At 37.9% G+C, this 22,116-nt stretch overlaps 1 protein-coding gene across 1 annotated transcript; it reads right to left on the reverse strand.

Annotated features, from left to right (window-relative positions):
- Positions 593-11,003, reverse strand: LOC109235562. Its single transcript, XM_019401724.1, has 9 exons — positions 10,815-11,003; positions 10,387-10,476; positions 3,995-4,287; positions 3,659-3,804; positions 3,352-3,567; positions 3,190-3,282; positions 2,977-3,093; positions 2,483-2,896; positions 593-845 (listed from the first exon to the last, which is right to left on the reverse strand). Exons 3-9 carry the CDS (start codon positions 4,275-4,277, stop codon positions 792-794), a joined length of 1,323 nt encoding a protein of 440 aa, XP_019257269.1. The 5' UTR covers positions 4,278-4,287; positions 10,387-10,476; positions 10,815-11,003; the 3' UTR covers positions 593-791.

The raw sequence follows: 22,116 nt of genomic DNA on the forward strand, positions 1-22,116 counted from the left end.
TATATTAACTTGAATGAATATGTTGCACATTGAAATCATCATTCTTGATAGATATGTAATATCTTCACATAATGTCATGGAATCCCTACAAGAAATCTGACTTTTAGCGGCGACCTCAATCGCTACTAAATCATCATATGTCGCCGAAGGTTTATAGCAGCGACATTGGACTTGCTGCAACTTAGTCCATTACTAAACATTATTTGTGACGACTACAAAGTGTCGCCACAAACAAAGTGTCGCCGCTTTGTGGCGACAAACTATGCCAAGTTACCACAAATTATGTTCCGCGAAACAGATTCAGGGGAAAGTCGCCACTGAAGAGTGGCTTTTAGCAACAAAAAATAAATAACTATCAGTGGCACGTTTAATCGCTACTAGAGAGTTGCTTTTAGTAGCAGTTAAAGTCGCCACAAAAATAATTAGCTATTACCAGCAATTCTCATATTGCATCAATTGATGTCGCAACAAAAACACTCAATAATCAGTGGCGACTATGAGCTCGCTGCTGGAGAATGACATTTAGTGGCAATGATAAATGCTACAAAAATTATTAAACAATCAATGGCAACTTCAATATTGCAGAATAAAATTGTCACCACTGAAACCTATTTAATTCAGCAATTGTAATATACAAAATTATATAAATGCATCCAATAGTATTTTACAAACATCAAAAGAATATCTTAAGTCGGATATTATATACTTCCATCACTAAAATGTGAATTACATATATAATGCATAATACTTCATTGTCATTGTATGCATATACATCCCGAAAGAGCAAAATACTAAGTGCCTTGAAGCCCCTCCTTGGTTGTCTCCATTGTTTCAGAACCTTGTCCCTGTTATTACACAGAAAAACACAAGATCACTTTAACGCATGTACCGTAAGTGCACTGTAAGTGCACTGCATAAAAAATTTCAGCATTAAGATAAACTGCTCTACTTCAGCACTACTGTAAATGGTAAATTTCCAAGGCCAACTCTCTATGCTAGAGAAGATGATACAGTGCTTGTAAGGGTTGTCAACCATGTCCAAGATAATGTTACTATCCATTGGTATGACAAATTAACTATTTAGACATCTTACTGAAAGAATCAACTGACTTTATGGCGGAATATATAAATTTGACAAACAAATAAACAAGCAAGGATGTATTAATGTGATGCTAAATTTACAATGGGGAAATTTCAACTGGCAAAGAGGTACCCTTCTTTGGCATAATTCCATCTATGGTCTTGATTGCATAATTCTTGATGTGTTTCAGTTATCAATAATTTACATCCAAGCTCGTGATGCATGTTAGTTAGTAGAATTTTCAAGCAAGTATGTAGTGTGCATTTGACTAAGCAGATTTCCTTGTTATAGAATTTTATTTTGTCATAACTATGCATTATTTCATTTGGTGTTGTCCTTTCTATATCCTGGCTTTTTCTTTTTTTTTTAAACCTGGTTGGTTACTATATTTGTTTGGTGTCCTGCAGCAATCCACTTTAATGAAAAATATTGGCTGCAGATTTCGCAACTGATTGCTGAACTGAGGGGTGCGATATTCAGCTTGGATCCATCTGAACAAGAGGCAGGGAAAGTTGTGATGGAATTACTTCATCAGTATGGGTCTACAAATTCAGCGGAAGAATGCCTTTGAGGCAATTCAAGTTGCTATGCAGAGGTACCCTCACAGGGCAAAGAGGTACCCTTCTTTGGCATGCACATATCAACTGGAAACTGGTATGCTATTTCCTAAGCACCAGAAACTACACGGAAAACCGGTATGCTATTTCCTAAGCACCAGAAACTACAAGGAAAAGAATTGGTATACTATCTGAAGAACTGGTATACTATCTGAAGTTCTTGTCCAGATTGAAACTTAACACAAACATTTAACGCATAGGGCATGAGCTAACATCATTTTCATATGTTAAGAAAACATATATTTTGAATTTTCTAACACATATATAAGGTCTTAGCCAATTTTGACTGAGAGAATTCTATCCTTCTGCTCAGACGATGCCAGTATGCTGTCTATTTCCCAGCAGGCAAACACAGAACTGTCCAAACACAGAACTGTCCAAACAGGCAAACACAGAACTATTCAAACACAGAGCTGGGTTAAAATTTGTGAACTTATAGTGTATCATCTTAAGCAAAAATAGAACTGTCCAAACAGGCAAACACAGATTTTCCATATCAAGAATTTCAGACAAAAACAACCATGCAAAAATAGCGTACCTAGATTTGCAGACAAACACAACCATGAAACCAGAACATAAATTTCAGAATCGCACCAGAACATAAATTTCAGAATCGCTCAGAATTTCACAAACATATACCAAACCAACAACTTATTGTCATAAAGATAATTAAAGAAGGAGAAGATGAAGAAAAGAATTGTCAAGAAGGATGGAAGAAGATTCAAGTCACTAAGAAGAAGAAATATCAAAAAGGAAGAGTATAAAAACATTAAGAGTAAATTACCTCTTGCATTCTGGTCATGAGAGCACCCAGTTGTTCTTGGATCTTCTTGGCTACTTCTAGACTGACCCTGTTCTCTACTTCCAGATTCACATGTTCAAGCTTCTCATCAAACTTTCTTTGTAACTCTTGCTCCATGTTCCTTTTCAACTCCGCAGCCATTTGTTCACGTTCTTCTTGCAACTTTCGATCCATATCAACTTGCATCTCTTGACGCACAATTTCTATTGCAGAAGACATACTAGCCTCTATGTTTGCCACTTGCGTGTGAATATTTTTTGGAGGCTTTTTTCCATACCCTTTACCATGAATATAGCCTGTCCTTTCACCAAGAACAGAGGATAAAATCTTATCTCTAGTCATGGGATGCTCGATCTCTTTAGATTGTTGCTGAGCGACAAGTTCCTGGAGCTGGCACTGCAATTACGCATAGCTATTTACACCAAAACTAATAAAAAGGAGTAAAAGATAGTAAGGTATTAATTAAAGAATATTACATGAATTTGCTGGGATTGTGGATCCACCCACACTGTTTCTCCTCTATCATTTTTACGTGTATGTTGGATTTCCCAAACTCTATCCGGTGGTTCCTTTTCTCCCGTAGCAAGATTTTTCTAAAATATAGTTCAATAGGGAAATAATACATAATCAAATAAATAAATAAATAACAAAGATGTTTAATTAATAACATGAAGATGAATATATTTCACCGTCGATTCCTCTACTTCTGCAAAAGACCTCGTACCACAAGCATGCTTAGTTATCTGCTTTTCCCTATTCTTTCTATTTCTCTCGCTTACAACCTGCATTAAGTCAGTGATTAAGAAGCCATTATTCAAAGGGCAGTGAATCAAACATTGTTATTAAGTTACCTTAAATTCCGGACTTCCAAAATACTCTACTAAGTATTTCCAGTCCTCTAGCTCAACTTCTTCAGGTCGACGAGACAATATGTTTCCTTCAGCAACATGGCGAGAGTAGCGAATGCTCAGTCGAGCTTTCCAAGCTCTGAAAAGCCGTCGCATAGTATCGATAACAAAGGCTTGAAACCTATGCTCTCGCACGCCACCAAGAACTTCTAATTTATCCTGAACATACATGTTCCATTATATTTGATATTCTAACCACAAAAATAAATGATGCAACAGGAAATCGATACGATATTAAAAATAATTTTACCTTGACCTTCAACCACATTGATTCTCCATGTTTTGAAACAATCTTTTGCCAATTCCCATCACGGAACGAGATAGTGCTCCTCATGATTAAACCACAATAATTAACAATATCTCTAGCCCCAAGACCTACTGCTCTATCAATATCATCTGGAATTGTAATTGTAATTTTTCCGCCATACTTAGTTTTTATATCTACTATTTTAGATTTATATTTCCCTCTTCATTTCTTTTTACTATTGGAAGAAACTATACAAAGAAAAAACAGTATATGTGATCAGTCTACATAGGTGCAATCATGTTAAGAGTAAGAGTAATAACTGAATACTCAAAAACTAACCTGCACCATTTTCATTTTCAACTTCAGGAGAGGGAAGCACACTTCTATCCAAATTCCTTGACGATACTGTCTCTATAGAAGGTCTCTGCCAAGTGTTACTTGATATTTGTCCTATCTCTAGAGGTTCTTGACTAGGATTATTTGATTCTCCTGTCTCAGGAGATGCTGCAGTATTCCCTATTGGTTGTACTTGTGGCTGAGACATCGCTCCAGCATTACCACGTCCTTGAAAATGGCCACATCCACGACCAGTTCCATTTCGACCTTTACCTCGTCCTGTCATTTGGACCCTCCTGCATGATGTAGAAAAACATCAGTAAGAATAGAAGTGCACTGGTGCCTAGATTTGTAACATCAGTAACATCAGTAAGAATGATGCTTAGTGCACTACTGCCTAGATTTGTTGGGAAAGGTTTCTTATGGCAAGAACCAAGATATACTAAGGTATTTAGACAAAATGATCAACTGCATATTAACACCTCAAAGACAAAGGAAGATAGACACACAAGAATAGACACAGGTCAGCAATGGAAAGCACAAAAATACTCAGCAAAATGGAATTATTCAGATATGTGCACATTAGGTGCATAGCTCAATCGAGGAGGCATATGTGTGGGAATGCTATTCACTAGATCATCAAAAACAGTTCAAAGGTTCATACTGGGCAACAACAATCAGTACATAATGAAGAGGCAACAAGCTCACTGGATCATCACTGGATCACAGAAGCAAATGAAAGAGGCAACAACAATCAGTACATAATGGACAGTTCATTCACAAAGTCCTGCATATGTGAAAGGATCATTCTTGGCAGGCAACTTGAAGACATGAGGGAACAACTCTTTTTAACTAATCTACTGGAACTTGCTGGGTAATTACGACATTTTAGGAGCCTTTGAACATGAATATCACCATGCTCAATGGCTCAATATATCGACAAGTGTAAGTAACCTGGCAACTATGGACAGTAATCAAGATCCAAAGCATGGACAAAGACACAAGAGACACACATTGTCCAGATAGGCACAACAGATGGCAGTTAACAGATAGGCACAGAATTATGGGTTAGGATATGCACAGTTAAAACATTTAAGGTGTTGGGCAGTGGTGATGACAGCAGATAGGCACAACAAATGGCAGCAGTGGTGATGGTTAGCAAGTTCTTTTTTGTTTTGAAGCAAATTAACTAAACAAGTTTTAAAATTGTTTAACTCATTGACATCAACTAAATACTTCTTCCAATTCATGAGAGAAATATACTGAAACTAGAAAATTAAATACTTCTTCCATTTCATAACGTGGTAAGTTATTGCTACAAATGCACTACAAAGGTTTCTGCATTGATGATTACAACTTGGCAACTAACGATAACATTTCACAAAAGCTTAATATATAATCTAGTTACGAAATTAAAAGTTACAAGCATAATGAATTAATTTCATTGTCATGTCAATAAGGAACAAAATACAGAGAACTTTTCAAAACAAAAAGTAGACGTCTATATTATCTTGCTTCTAAGTCTTCAAGAGCATCATCAGTATTTTATCCATCATTATCATCAAGCCAATCTTCTTCGCTTTCTTCACCATCGGATATATCTATAGGATTGTCATTAATAAAATCCTCTTCTTCTTCATCCTCAGATATATCTATAAGATTGTCATTGATAAAAGTCTCTTCCTCATCATGCACACTTGTTTGTGCTTGTTTGCTTGCATGATTGTTGTTAATACTTTGTGGTTCAACATCATTCCTATGTAAAGACAAACTGATATCATTTTCATGGTCATTGGTACGCAAAATGTTCAATTCAACTTCCTCTTGTTGATAAGCTTTTTCATTCAGCAATGCTTCCTCGTCAACTTCTACACAATCATCATTTTCGGGCATATTGAAAAGGTCGCGAGGATTTGTCTTTACAACTACAAGTCAATCTTTATCAACCATGTCGTCCAAGTAAAAGACTTGTTCAGACTGAGATGCCTACACAAATGGCTCATTTGTGTTCAAGGCACAATGAGTATTCACACTTGTGAAGCCATATTTATCAATCTTATATCCCCTTCCCAAGCGAGCCACGTCCCACCAGTGACACTTGAATAAGTAAACTTTCCTATTTCCTATATAGGACAACTCGTAAATGTCCTCTAATACACCATAATACTCCTTATTAGAGTCTAAATCATCTCCTCTCACAAGGACTCCACTATTTTGTGTTTTTCTTCTCAGCTCAAGATCTCTTGTATGGAATCTGAATCCATACAAATCTAGAATATCGATGCACCATTGGTGCAAGACCAACGGCTAAGCTTATGAGCTCCTCGTTTGTGCGTCCTTGTGCAGCTAGTACAAAGACCAACACGCCAAACAACATCGTTGTAACTAATAACGCCGTCGTAATATTACACTAATATTAAAAATGTCACTCAACTAGATACCTACACGTGCACGAAACCAATCAAGAAACCCACTGTTATGCATCCATCACTCATTGAACCTTGTCTTTCAATCTCTCCTTGGTGTTCCCTATATTTTAACAATGGAGTCAATTAAGAAATGTTGTTGAAACATTTCAATGTGAGCCTGTCTTGAAATTAATATGATACTTACTCCATGAATGGCAGAACCTCTTCACAATTTTGAAGCACATACATACATGCTTGTTTGAACTCATCATGAGAGAGCATGATGCCTTCTGAAACCACCTTTTTTTGCCTACTTTTTTTAAGATAGACATCTCCCCATTTGACATAGATCCATCGTCATTCCGGGCCAGTTTGTTGAACTTGGTTGACATATTCTTTAAGTATCTGGAGCAAAATGTGAGACTTTCCTCTGCCAAATAACCTTCGGCAATTGAACTTTCTGGATGAGCATTATTGCGAACATATGACTTTTGTGTTCGCAAATACCTATATTGAAATAACTCATCAATATAATGAGCCATTAAAATTATATAATAAATTACCTCTCAAAAGGGTACATCCATCGAAATTGAGCAGGTCCACCAAGCATTGCCTCTCTTGCCAAGTGAATTGGCAAAAGAACCATGACATCAAAGAATGCCGGCGTGAAAATAATTTCAAGTTTGCATAATATGCATGCACATTCAGCCTCCAAGATGTCAAGACCTTCGTTTGTCAAGGTCTTAAAACATATATTCTTGAAAAAATTTCCAAGCTCTATAATCGGTTCACACACTTCTTTAGGCAATAAACCACGTATTGCAACTGGGAGAATGTCTTGCAATAATACATGGTGATCATGACTTTTTAATCCATAGATCTTTTTCTCTAATATGTTTACACACCTTGAAATATTTGATGAAAAAGCATCAGGAACCTTCATATTAGCCAAAAAATGGCATAACTTCAACTTCTCCTCCAAGGACAATGCGTAACATGCTGCCGGTAACAATACATTATCCCCATCCTCAATTGGATGCAATTCTTGCCTAATACCAAGGTCCACCAAGTCATATCTATTTTTTAATGTCTCCTTTGTCTTTCCAACCATATTCATCAAAGTTGATATTATATTATCAAACACATTTTTCTCTATGTGCATCACATCAAGGTTATGTCGTAACAAAAGAGTACTCCAATAAGGCAATTGAAAAAATATACTTTTCTTCCTCCAATTGTAAGCACTTTTGGGAAAGTCACATTTTCGCTTTTTTCCCTTGCCAAAACTCACATTACCCAAGCCCTGTAATTGCATAAGTGCTTCATCGCCTATTAAAGGAATAGGTGCAACCCTCTTTTCTACCTTTCCATCAAATTTTCTCCTATTTCGGCGCCATGGATGCTTCATTGGAAGGAAGCGACGATGACTCATGTAACACAACTTACTACATAAAGAAATCGATTGTGTGTCTTTATGGCAACAAGGACATGCAAGCTTGCCTTTCGTTGACCATCCTAAAAGGTTCCCATATGCAGGGAAGTCATTAATCGTCCACATTACAGTCACACGCATCATAAAATTAGATTTTGAGTATGAATCATAAGTTTCGACTCCATCCCATAATTCTTTCAACTCTTCAATCATTGGTTGCAAATATACATCTATATCATTTCCTGGACACTTAGGGCCTGGAATAAGAAGTGTCATCATGAAATACGGATCCTTCATGCAATCCCATGGCGGAAAATTATATGTTGCTAGTACGGCTGGCCAAATACTATGATTGGCACTCATGTTCCCAAAGGTTGGAACCAGTCACTTGCTAAACCTAATCGAATATTTCTTAATCCAGATGAAAAGGTGGGATGTCGCTCATCAAAGGATTTCCATGCTATGGAGTCAGACATATGTCGCAAGACACCATCATCAACATTTTTATCCTAGTGCCACCTCATCTTTTTTGCTGTCTCTCTTGCCATGTACAATCTCTGAAGCCTTGGTTTGATTGGAAAATGTCGCAATACTTTACAAGCTACTTCTTGCCTTTGTGTTCTTCTGACTTCCATGTAGACTTACCGCACTTAGGACATGATTGGGCATTGGCATAATCGCGCCAATATAAAATACAATCATTCTCACATGCATCTATTTTGGTGTAACCCAAGCCTAGGTCGCGAAGAACTTTCTTCGCTTCATAGAAAGAACTGGGCACAAGTGACCCATCCGGAAGAACTTCTTTAAAGAAACTCAACAGTTCATCCATTGATTTGTTGCTCCAATGATTAAGGCACTTCAAGTGAAGTAGTTTAACAACAAAAGATAACTTTGAGACTTTACTACAACCAGGATAAAGTTCTGTCTAAGCATCTTCTAATAATTTGTAGAACTTTGCTGCATGTAAATTTGGCTCTTCATTGTCCATAGAAGTATTATTATTATCCTCCACATTCGTATGTCCACAAGCGTCGTGAATCATTTCTGTAATATTATCCTCTTCAATGTTATCATCTTCTACTACATTATTGAGTGTTACGTTAGAATTCTCAACTCTAACTAACACTTCTCCATGCAAGTCCCACACTTTGTAAGAATCCCAAAAACCATTTTTCATTAAGTCTCCTCTTACATCGGGCCTTAGCTTGAATGTAGTATTCATACACCCTTTAGAAGGACATCGAATCATAGTGCTTCCCCTTGGTTGACTGAATGCCCAACTAAGAAAGCCATCTAATCCATCTCTATACCTTTGGTCACCTCTATTCCTAATATTCAACCAACTTTTATCCATTCCTATTTTTAGAATAATGGAAAAGTTAGTCCCTTATTATATTCCAGATTATAGTACAACCAAGATTTTAATTAGTTTATATATCACATTAGGCGGGTAATGGTTTAACAACATATTACTAAACTCTAAACCTCATCCTGAAGCTTTAGCCTTTAGAATTTAGAATACTTTGACAACAACCCCCAAAATCACTTGCAATATTATCCAATAACAAGATAAATATCTTATATTTGGGCACTAGGAAGAAATTCATAAGAATTGGACCTAGCCTTGTCGACATCATTTGTATTTCAAGTGAGAATGAAGTTGTGAGTTGGGCCTAATACTTAGAACCAAATCCAGGAAAACATAAGCTAAGAGCGAGGTTGCTTCAGTGTCAAAAAGATACCAAACATAGTGCAGTAAACTCTATTTGAGGGAAGACCAGCAATATATCAGCAATTTTAGCAACCGGGCTGATTTGGGGGAACACTTGCATTGGAGTTATGAATTCGTTACTGACTTTTAGTTAAGCACACTTGGAATGGTGCTTAACGATTATCAACAATTTTATTTTAGAACATTTAAGAAAAAACTCCATCATAATGAGGAAGAGTTAAAGGGAACTTCACACTTGAGGTTCTGGAACTAGAATAGACATCCAGAAAAATTTAACAACAATACAAAATAGAAAAACACTTTTGAGACTTTACTAAGAAAAAAAGGTTTGCGATCAACAACAACCGGGTTGCCAGTATTGGTATTTTGACTGTCATAGGAAGGATTTTTAGTAGTAGAATCGCCTGGTATCAACGGAGCAATATATCTACATTATGCGGTCCTAGCAGCGACTTCTTCCAATTCAGAATCTTTAATGATGCAATGACTTTTAGAGTTACACAGTCTTCATTCTTGAACAAATATGCTTACTGTTTTTGGTGGGGTTTAAGGAACCTAAGGTAACAAACTACAGCTAAAGCTTTGTAAATTTTGCTTTGGTTAAATTCTAACTTTCTGTAATTAACTTTTGCAGCTCTCTTGGGCAGAATCTTGTGACTACTACAAACATTAATGAAATTAATTTTGCTGTTGTTCTTGCAATTATGGGATTATTGCTCTTTGCTTTACTTACTGATTCAGGCACATAGTCATAAAAGAAAAAAATAAGCATGGAATACCAACATGCAATAGGTCTCTCAAGAAGAAGCTTTTAACTTACCCAAAAAAGAGATAGGTGAGAGTTCTGTCAAGACTGAAAATCACCAAATAGGCTTCAAATGGGTCTTTCTGTATGATTTTTTTTGTATTCCTGTAGATAATCAAATGGTTCAGAGAAATTCTAGATAAAATCTGAGAATACAAATGTAAAATCACTGAAATAATGATAATCCCTAACTGCATGTTGAAGATTTTACCTTACAGAATAAAGAATCCTTATAGAAAAAACCCCAAACATAAATTTATATATAAATTAATATGGGTTTTCAGTTAAACTGCACAAAACTCAGAAAAGTTGCTGAGATTAGGGAAAACTCAGCAACTATATGAGAGAAATCGGATGTGCAATTTTCCTCCACAAAACTCGATTATGCACATCATTTTTTTCGTTAAAAGAAAAAGGAAAAAATTAGGGATTTGACCACAAACCTAATAATTGAGTTTCTTATCTTGATTTGAGAGATTTAGAGCAGATAATCCCTTACTATTTTCTTTTAGTAGAGAAGGGATTTTAGAGAGGGAGGAGAGATTTGAGAGAGAGAGAGAGAGAGAGAGAGAGAGAGAGAATGTACTGAGCTCTCTGTACTGAGCGTCTTTGAGAGAAATTTTTTGAGAGTTTTATGTAATTTGTTTTGTTATTTTCAATTAAAATATAAGAGGGTCTAGTAGCGACACAGTCGCTCCAATAGGGCTTTAGCGGCGACAATTTAAAGTCATCACAAGTAATATGGAGCCAAAATTTTAGTTTTAGCGGGTACTGAAAATTTCAGCCACATTAATGGCCACCTCAGAAAAGTCCAGTCGCTCCAATAGGGCTTTAGCGGCGTCAAATTAAAGTCGTCATAAATAATATGGAGCCAAAATTTTAATTTTAGCGGGTACTGAAAATTTCAGCCACATTAGAGGCGACCTCAGAAAAGTCGCTGCTAAATAATCACTTTTAGTAGCGACCTATAAGTCGCTGCTAAAGGTATAATTGATGTAGCAACATATAGGGTTGCCGCTAAAAATTCAATTTCTTGTAGTGAATGGTCTTTTCAATATCTCCATAGAGGTAAAAATTCTCGTTATCATATTATCATGCTTATAGTTATAGCAAGATACATGTGTGCACAAATTGCACTTAGGATGTGGTACTTCAGGACCAAGAATTGTATATTCTTAAAGAAATATAAATCCTTGAGGGATTGTCATATAAGTTAAGTCATATAAGACATATAAATAGACTTTAGATGCATATCAAGTTTTCATCATGCTAGACATATAAGATAGATAAAACTGATTGTACACATCATTGGCTTTATACTTTCAAGTGTTTGAACTACATAGCCAAAACTACATGTCTTTCATATGAAACTAATTCTATTCGAATTGTGTCTCTTCCATTTGGCCAATATTTTTGTGTCTGTAGGCGACAGACTTAAGATCTTCATCTATACTTAGTGCTATCATAGATGTTATCGACGAACATTTTTATCAGTTTCAACCTCCTTTTTTCAGAAAGACATAATATAGAGATCTCTTCATTCATATTTTCAGGTACCTGAACCTCTCCTGAGATTTTATGAAGTGTTATGACATGTGATCATCTAGATCACTTGCCTCCTTATTATGATCATTTGCTCATATCTTCTTTATCAAGAATTTTATTTGAAACCGATTTGTCTATACGTGTTAAGCATACCATAGACTTTGTCCTTCTAAGACTTATTCTAATAGGAGTATTTACAGTGAGAATATAGTTAATTTTTTTTTGTGTCCGCAAATGCGTCTAGTATGCTTTGCAATATATTGCAGATTTGAATCATCTTTTTATGAACTTCAAGTTCATATTTTCTTATTCGAGGATCTAGATGTAGAAATGATAATTCATTCCACTTAACTTTTTCTCAATTGTTTATCCTTTGTCCCTCTCATGTTAGAAAAACTAACTTGCTTCCTCAACTTTAAAAATCCATCTTTGTGTGTTATAGTGTTAATCAAAATATACACAGCACATCAATAATAATAAGATGAAATTATTTAGTTCCTGACCCCGAACCACTTGTGAGGGGAGAATAGAACTTACTTTCATATATAACATATATCAAATTGATACAGATAACTTTGTTCTCATAAGAAATAGTTTAGATATTAAGTAGAAGCACTCAATAAATTATTTTGCTAAACCAATTATGATGTAAACTATAACGATCCAGCCGATCTTTTTGAGTATGTTAGCCCTGATCCCCTATTTATTACCTTCTCTATGTTGTATTATGGTTATGTGACTTGCCTGGTGGTTGGTTTTCGGTCCGGGAGAGTTTCAAAGGGAGACATAGTCCCTAAGTTGGAGGTTTAAGTTGAAAGAGTTGACCGTAGTTTGACTTTTGTGTATACGACTCTGGAATGGATTTTTGACAGTTTCAATAGCTCCATATGGTAATTTTGGTTCTAGGAGAGGGTGCGGATGTTGATTTAGAGGTCCGTAGGTCGTTTCAGTGTGAATTGGCAAAAGTTAGGAAGTTGAAGGTTTGGAAGATTAGAAAGTTTGACCGGGAGTTGACTTTATTGATATCGGGGTCAGATTTCAATTTCGGAAGTTGGAATAGGTCTGTCATGTCATTTATGACTTTGTGTGCAAAATTTGAAGTCAATCGGAGTTGTTTTGTTATGTATCGACATTAGTTCTAAAATTCGGAAGTTCATAAGTTCATTAGGCTTGAATTGATTCGCGATTCGTTGTTCTAGTGTTGTTTGATGTGATTTGAAGCTTCGAGCATGTTCATATGATGTTTTAAGACTTGTTGGATGTAATTCGGACCTTGTTCGGCGCATTTTGGAACCTTGAGGACTGCTAAATCTATTGCTACTGGTTTCCTTATACGCGATCACGAGTGAGGATTAGCGATCGTGAAGAGCTGTTTGGTCAGATAGTAAAAGTGTTCTATGCGATCGCAAGAAGGGTCGTGCCATAGCGATGTTTGAAGAGTTAGTGAATCACGAACGCATGTTAGTGGTCGCGTCCGCGAAAAAGGAATAGGAGGCTAGCCAGTGCATCAGCTTCTGCATTTTCTTCCCTCGGGATATGAGTAACCGACCACTCCCGAAATCTAGCCAGCAAAGATTGGACCTTTACTACGTGTTGTTGCATGCGCTCCTCTTTTGGTTTCGAAGATCCCGTAGACCTGATTTACCACCTACTAGGAATCACATTTGATTTCTATGACCTCGGAGTCTAGTCCTCGGGCCAGTTCGAGTCCTGCATTCAAAGCTTCATATTCTGCTTCATTGTTAGTTAAAAGGATTATTCTTATGGCCTGCCTTAGGGTTTCTCCCGAAGGAGTGGTTAATACTATGCCGAGCCCGAACCCCTTTGCATTGGAAGCTCCGTCCGTAAATACGGTCCAAACCCCCAATGTCGATTCTTACACCATCACTGCTTCTTTGGTCGCTAGTGGCAGCAATCTCGGACTGAAATCGGCCACAAAGTCGGACAAAACTTGCAACTTAATTGCAGTCCTAGGTTTATACTCTATGTTTAATTCACTCATTTTGACGGCCCATTTGGCCAATCTACTCAAGAGTTCGGGCTTGTGAAGGATATTCTGCAGGGGAAAGGTGGTCACCACAACTATTAGGTGATATTGGAAGTAAGGCCTCAGCTTCCGAGCGGCAACTACGAGAGCTAAGGCCAACTTCTCCAAATGAGGACCGTTAAAATTTTACTAACGTAATAAATTGGAGATTGCATACCTTCGTCCTCATGGACTAAAACTGCACTTACCGCTACTTCCGAGACTGCAAGGTAGACCAACAATGTTTTACCTTCCTTCGGTTTTGAAAGTAACAAAGAACTTGACAAATATCTTTTCAAATCTTTCAAAGCCTGCTCACATTCCGGGTTTCATTCGAAGTTGTTTTTCTTTTTGAGCAGTGAGAAGGAGCGGTGGCATTTCTCTGACGGTCGAAAAATGAACTTGCTCAAAGCGGAAAATCTCCCCGTGAGCCTTTAGACTTCTTTCACGCTTGACAACTGGTGCGGAATGTCTTTGATGGCTTTGATCTTATCGGGGTTTACCTCAATCCCCCTTTGTGACACCAAAACTCCTAGGAACTTGCGGAGCTGACCCCCGATGCGCACTTCTTGGGGTTAAGCTTCATATTATGCTTCCTTAGGATGTCAAGAGTTTATTGAAGATTCTTAAGGTGATCACCTATGTTCAAATACTTAACGAGCATATCGTCTATATAAACTTCCATAGTTTCCCTATTTATTATTCAACATCTTGTTTACGAGCCGGTGATAAGTGGATCCAGCGTTCTTCAACTTGAAGGGCATCACATTATAGCAATATGTGCCAAAGTTCGTTATGAACAAAGTCTTTTCATGATCCTCCGAGTTCATCTTAATTTGGTTGTACCCGAAATAAGCATCGAGGAAACTCATTAACTTGTAACGATCCGACTGGTCGTTTTGCTTTCTAGAATCCCGTTCCCCTAAATAAGACCTCCTGTTCTTGCTTTAACTGATTTATGACTTGCGAGGATGGTTGGTCCGGGATTTGGAAGAGTTTGGGTTGGAATCGGAACACTTGGTTCCTTAAGGTTGGCTTAAAAGGCCAAGTTTGACTTCGGTCAACATTTTAGCAAACGGAACTAGACTCGTGTTTTGACGGTCCTGGAGGGTCTGTAGTAAAATATGGGACTTGGGCGTATGCTCGGAATCGAATTCCGAGGTCCCTAGCCCGAGTAATGATTTTTTGTTAAAAATTGTTAAATAGAAAATCTAAGGATTTAAATAAATTGAATAATGCTTGATCTTGTTGGTATCGGGCCCGTATGTTGATTATGGAGCTCGGTATAGGTCCGATATAATATTTAAGTCATGTTTGTGAAATTTGGTGAGAAACGGGATTGGTTTGACGTGATTCAGACGTCCGGTTGTAAAAATAGGAATTTCAAATGTTCATAAGGATTTCATGTGTTTTGGTGTTAAATCCGAGGTTTTAGATGTTATTTCGGCGATTTGATCGCACGAGCAAGTTTGTATGATGTTGTTAGACTTGCGTGAGTATTTGGAGTGGAGCCCCGAGGGCTCGGGTGAGTTTCGGACGTGGGTTAGGAGTGAAAAACACCCTAGTTTTCTGGTGTTTCTGGGCAAAGTTGCAGGTCTCACAAATGTGAGGAAATGTTCGCATTTGCGATGAAAGCATCGCATTTGCAATGAAGCCTGGCTGGGGGCAGTGGTCGCATTTGCGACATTTTTCTCGAATTTGCGAACCCAACAGGGTCCGCATTTGCGACCCCTTCTGTCGCATTTGCGTTCAAGGCAGAGGGAGGCCCAGTTCGCATTTGCGAACATTTTGTCGCAATTGAGAGTTCGCATTTGTGAACCTGATGTCGCAAATGCGACATCAGAGGCCTGACACAACTTTTAAAAACGGGACTTAGGCCATTTATTTCATTTCACTTCTACACTTGGGCGATTTGGGAGCTTCCAAAGAGGGGATTTCAACTTTCTGTGAGGTAAGTTATTTCCACTTAATGTGAGTTTAATACTTGGGTTTTCGGTAGATTAACACATAGAAATTAGTGGAAATCATGGGATTAGAGTAAAACCTAGGGTTTTGATAAAAATAAGATTTAACCACGAAATTTGTTAAGGAGTGGAGTAAAAATCACATATTCTTGATCCTTAGGTTATGGGTAACAACATTCTTCAAAATTTTCCGGAATTTGGGCACATGGGCCCGGGGGTGAATTTTAGAAATCTTGTAATTTGGGTTAGGGGATCACTCTAATGGTTGGGATATGAACTTTTAAGCCTATATTGTTTAGTTTTATGCTATTTGAATAGTTTTGGAGTGTTTGGCGCCAAATTGAGGTTTTTGGGCACGTTCTTGAATTTGGAAGTAAGCTTTGGAGCAAGGTGAGTCTCCTTTCTAACCTCGTAAGAGGGAAATGAACCCCTAAGTGAATTAATCAAACGTATGTAATTGTTTGTGGGGGTGGTGACGAGAGTCCGTGCGTAGCCACTATTATGCTAATTGTCCGGGTAGTTTAGGACCCGTTTCACGCCATACTTGCATATGCCTGTGTTCTTACTTTCTAATGGGATTGCTTAGGACACGTTAGGGATTGAAAATATATACAAACGAATGTACGCATTTACTTGAGAACTTGTATGAATTTATTTGGTTATAAATGTGCCTTTATGTGCCTTCTTGATAATAATTGCAAAGTGTGGATCGGGTCGATCACCTCGGTAGAAATAGATGCATCTATGGTTCGCGCCATTCGACCCTCTGGCAATGCACAGTTATTATTATGTTGGACCAGGCCGTACGACCTCGGGATAATGTGCGCATGATACTTATGTGGAAATAATCAGCTATATACCCTGTTTAACTGCTTTGAAGTGTTAATTATTATATGACATGATTGAGATTGATATATCGATTTCTCCTAAATTCTGGGGTTGTTATTATGTTCCTGCTAATCATGCTTAGAGTAAGCCTTTTATATTATTATTGATATTGACCTTAGTAAGTGTCAAGTCGATCCGTCGTCACTACTTCTTCGAGGTTAGACTGGATACTTACTGGGTACATGTTATTTATGTTCTCATACTACGCTTCTGTACTTAACTGTACAGGATCTGAGGCAGGTACATCTGGTTACCCCTCCGGTGCGCATTCCTGATTTTTGTTCGAGATCCCACGGTGAGCTGCCCCTTCCGAGCCGTTCTGCAGCATACTGGAGTTCTCTTTTTTTTTTGCCGTTGATTATGTACTGTCTATTCCGTTTCAGGCAGTAAGATAGTAGTATTTTGTATATTCTACTAGTTGCCCTGGTACTTGTGACACTAGTTCCTGGCATACACTGTAGACTATCATTTTGGGCTGCATTTCTATTGTTATGAAAATTGTTGATTTTCGATCGGTTAAAATTATAACTTAAGTAAATGTTGGGAATGTTTTGGTAACATAAATGGAATTCACTAGTTGATTAGGATTGGCTTGCCTGACAATGGTGTTGGGCGCCATCACGACCTATAATGGAATTTGGGTCATGACATAACTCATGCCCGACTGTTGCATCAATCATTTGATCGATGTTTCGTAGTGGGAACGTGTCTTTTGGTCATGTCGTATTCAGGTCTTTATAATCTACACACATGCGAAACTTATTGTTCTTCTTAGGAACTACTACTACATTAGCTAGCAAGTCTGGATACTTTACCTCTCGGATCGAACCGATATCAAGTAGGCGAGTTACCTCTTCTTTGACGAATTTATTCCTGGCCTCCGCAATAGGGCGTTTCTTTTTTCTTACCGGAGGGATGTTGGGATCCAAGCTTAGCTTGTATACGTCCACTTCCGTTTGGATACCTATCATATGCGCATGCGACCACGCAAAACAATCGACATTATATTTAAGAAATTTAATAAAGCCAGACCTGAGTTCGGGGTGTAGTCCTGCCCCTAAGTGAAATTTCCTCTCCAAGAATTTTTCAAACAATGCAACTTGCTCGAGTTCTTCCATTGTGGATTTTGTTGCATCCGTCTCTTCCAGTTCCTGGAGGTATCTTGGCACCTGATAGGATTCCGACGCTTCTCCCTCTTGGTTAACTTCATTTGATTCCAGAGCAAGCGCCGGTTCCCGTAATTGCTATGCCGCGTGCTCTTTCACCTTGCTATTGGAGACTAAAATCGCATCATCTCCCTTGCTGCTGGTTGGTCACCCCTTATCTGCTTGATTCCTTTAGGTGACGGGAATTTCAGCAACTGATGATACATCGATGGTACGGCTCTAGTCTCGTATAACCACAGTCTTCCCAGAATAATGTTATAACCCATATCACCATCCACCACTTCAAAAAGAGTCGTCTTCATCACCCTTTTGGCATTCGTGGGCAGCAAGATCTCTCCTCGGGTTGTAACGTTTGCGAGGTTGAAATCGGTGTGGAGTTTTGTGGCCGGAGTGATGCTTCTAGTAAGCTTAGCTTGCTCCAATACCCTCCATTGTATGATGTTGGCCTATCTCCCTAGATCCACTAGAACACGTTTGATTTTAAAGTTTAATACATTTAAAGAAACTACCAAGGCATCGTTGTGCGGCAGCAACAATCCGTCCGCGTCTTCCTCTGTGAAAGTGATATCGTCTTCGGCAACTCCCCGGAGCCTCTTGCTATGGGTTATTGATACCTTTGTCTTTTTTGTTGCCGAGAAAGTGACCTCATTGATCTCGTTCCCCCCGAATATCATGTTGATCGTCTAGCGTGAGGGATCTTCTCCTACTTTCGAGGGCCCCGCATTGTCATAATTGCGTCCATAGTTGTTCATGGCCCGATCACTTAAGAATTCTTTGAGATGCATATTCTTCAATAGTGTCGCCACCTCTTCCCGCAAATGTCGGCAGTCCCCGGTCCGGTGGCTATTCGTCCCGTGGTATTCACACCACAAGTTGCGATCGCTCTGGCTGGGATCGGATCTCATCGGCTTCGGGAACCATGCTTCTTTGATGTTTCTCATAGCTGATACCATCTCCACTACACTAACATTGAAATTGTATTCTGATAGCCTGGGGTAGGAAAGATCCCGCGTACCTGACGCTTCTCTATCCTGCAATGGCCTGTTATTCATACCTCGATCAGTCTTTCTGTCATTGGCGAACCTATCTGCTGACCAAAAGCCTCTGCCGCGTACTTTGGTTCGTTCGTAAGGCAAAAAGCAGCCCCTCGAAGATCGTTTATCTGTGTCAAAATTGTATTTTAATTTTTCTTTATTCTTCTCCCATCCTTTTGCCGACGGCTGGAAGCCTACCTGATCATCTTCGATCCTTATCTTCGACTCGTATCGATTGTGAACATCCGCCCAAGTTCTCGCTTGGAATTCAAGTAAACTTTTCTTCAATTTCCGGGAAGCGTCGGAACTTATCGGATTCAACCCCTTGGTGAATGCCTCAGTTGCCCATTCTTCCGGAACATCCAGGAGCAACATCCTCTCCTTTTGGAATCTGGTGACAAACTCTCGCAGCAACTCGGATTCTCCTTGTGCAATTCTGAATATGTCGTCCTTTTGCGCCTGCACCTTTCTGTCCCCAGCATGATCCTTAATAAAAGAGTTCGCGAGCATCTCAAAGGAATCAATGGAATGCTCGCGTAACAGTGAATACCATGTCAAGGCTTCCCTTGTGAGAGTCTCTCCAAATTTCTTTAGCAAAACAGATTCAATCTCATGGGGAGCTAAATCATTCCCCTTCACCGTCGTTGTATATGTGGTACTATGCTCCTGGTTGTTTGAATTTCCATTATACTTTGGCACGTTGGATATTTTAAACCGCTTCGGGATTAATTATCGCGCTGGGTTTGTATGACAATTGAGTATACTTCTTTGAGTCCGGCCCTTTCAGCATCGGTGGTGCGCCCCGGGATTTGGTCCATGCGGGTGTTCACTTCCCTTATAAATCGTAAGAGTTCGCTCTTATAGGGATCGTTCTCGTTGTATGGGCCGGATCCGCTCCCCCCGGCCCTATCGAAGCCGGCCTCGCCCCTCGGGGTGTTGTTGTCAACCCTCTGCGTTATTTGATTAGTGGGAGCACCGGGAGGAACCGGACCTTGCCCATTCGCGTTATTAGAAGCACCCGACAACGCCTGCTTCAACTCCGTCATAACCTTATCCTGCCGTGTGAGGTGGCCTAGAATGATCGCTTGTTGCTCTTGTAGAACCCTTACCACATCAACAACGTGTTCTTCTTCAGCATCATTGGGAGTTGCCTCCCGAACGTGTCGTGGGTACCGTATGTTATGGACCGGCAAGACATCGTTCCCCTCATTGTGGTGTCACTGATTGAATCCTCGTGACGAGGCTGATCTTCTTGAGCCTTAAGATTATTCGTGTTGTTAACACCATTATTTGCTATTTTTTGTGATTTTTGTTAGGACAAACAATCAAAACACGTTAGTAAAAGAGGCAAGGATCAAGTTAATTCAACGGCTGTCTAGGCCCCATGGTGGGCACCAAATTGTTTAGCCGTAAAATGGTACGGTTGAATTTATACGTAGTTTCTACACAAGTGAATTAATTCGATCCTGAAATAATAAAAGAATTAAAGAAATATGTAATACATAGCCCTGATAAGAAGACGAAATAGCAGAAACAGTAATTCCGGGAGCAAAACTTTCGGGCACGACAGTGATGAAAACAAGGGACAAGAAAATAAAATTTTATAAAACTTTGAATCGATTAAGCATGAATTTTTCGGAGAACTCCCTCTCCTTACAATGATAACAGAGTTCACTATTTATAGCTGCACCTAGGGAACAAGGTCCTAGGATCATGTTCTTCTTTAATGTCAATTATGAGGACCGTTGATGAAGGTGTAATGGTGAGCATAAATGAAAGTTCTCTGTAACGGGTAGCGCTAAATGATGTGGAATATTCTCCATTAAATGCCACCGGGCGGAGGATATTTTTTGCATCTTTACGAGTGTCATTCTTTCCGGTGACAAACGGGATAATTGCCTTCTGTTCTAACTATCCCTCGCCTTAGGTTCCATGTGTCACTCTCTTAAGCGGTCACGTAGCATAGCATATTTTATCCTATACAATAGTTATTTTTGATATGTTTTACATTAGTTTAGGTTTGGTTTATATAAAGGTTGTAGATTCCCATTTAAATTCTACCATTAATCTAAAGAATTACGTATAAAAATATAAACGCACAACCTAATATCAGATTCTAGATAAACTTTCAAATATACGTTATTTAGTAATATTTATATAATACTAAAAAATAAATAACATAGAGTACATAAATGTGTTACCATAAGAAGAGCATTGGAATAAAAGAAATCAGAAAAATGGAGCAAACTAGTAATAGTATAATATTAAGAGTCAAATTTATAAAAATACAAACTTAAAACGATAAGGATTAAATATTAGAAGAAAAAATATATTCTAAATGTGTTGTCATTCATTATTTTTCTTTCTTTTTGCATTCAATTCCAGCAAATGATAATTTCTTATATTTTTAATAAATTAAGTTATTTATTAGAAAATATCAACTTAATATTAGTAATTTTTAGACTTTATATTGCCAATTATCATTTTTTTTCTAGGAGCTATAAGGACTACCTCTTCATTTTTAAATCTCTAAAAAACCAAAAGAATTAAAAAAATGTTATTTGGCAAATATTTGAAAGACCGTGATAAAATTAGTTTTGTGTTATTTGTTTATTTCATTATTAGGTCGAAGAAATAACAATAATTTTCATAAAGAATTTCTATAGAAGTCCTCGAAAATCAGAATGACACATCTAAGGACTTCTATGAATATTTTTTTTAAATTGAGCTAGCTAAATGGGATCAACATTTATCATTTAAAGGAACTTATATTTCTTTAATTATACGTTTTTTAAATTGTGTATTTAATAATATAGGGTACACGTGCAAAGCGCGTATCCTAAAACTAGTAGCTAAAGATACGCAGGCTGCTTTTTCGATCTAAATTTGGTAAGAGCGTCATTCGTAAACAATGTAATGAAATGTGAAAACATAACTTTTTTTTTAATTTGTAAATGTACATAACAGGTAACTTGGCCTAGTTATTAAAAATAAAAAAACGAACTGTTTACCGTGAAAATGGTAATAACAATTAAGTTTGATTATGAGATTCTAAAAATACGTGATCTATTTTTATACTGGTTGTTAAGTAGTTGATGCTATGTGAAAGACTTAGAAGCGAG

Source organism: Nicotiana attenuata, chromosome 12, assembly GCF_001879085.1.
Source record: "Nicotiana attenuata strain UT chromosome 12, NIATTr2, whole genome shotgun sequence".
Taxonomy (NCBI): Eukaryota; Viridiplantae; Streptophyta; class Magnoliopsida; order Solanales; family Solanaceae; genus Nicotiana; species Nicotiana attenuata.

Excerpts from the sequence above, each read along its gene's own strand:
- LOC109235562 (XM_019401724.1), bottom strand. The coding sequence starts at position 4,277 with ATGACAGGACGAGGTAAAGGTCGAAATGGAACTGGTCGTGGATGTGGC. Across the intron at positions 3,568-3,658 it reads CAATGTGGTTGAAGGTCAAG|GATAAATTAGAAGTTCTTGG; the intron begins GTAAAATTATTT and ends ATGTATGTTCAG. Across the intron at positions 3,094-3,189 it reads CAGAAGTAGAGGAATCGACG|AAAAATCTTGCTACGGGAGA; the intron begins GTGAAATATATT and ends ACTATATTTTAG.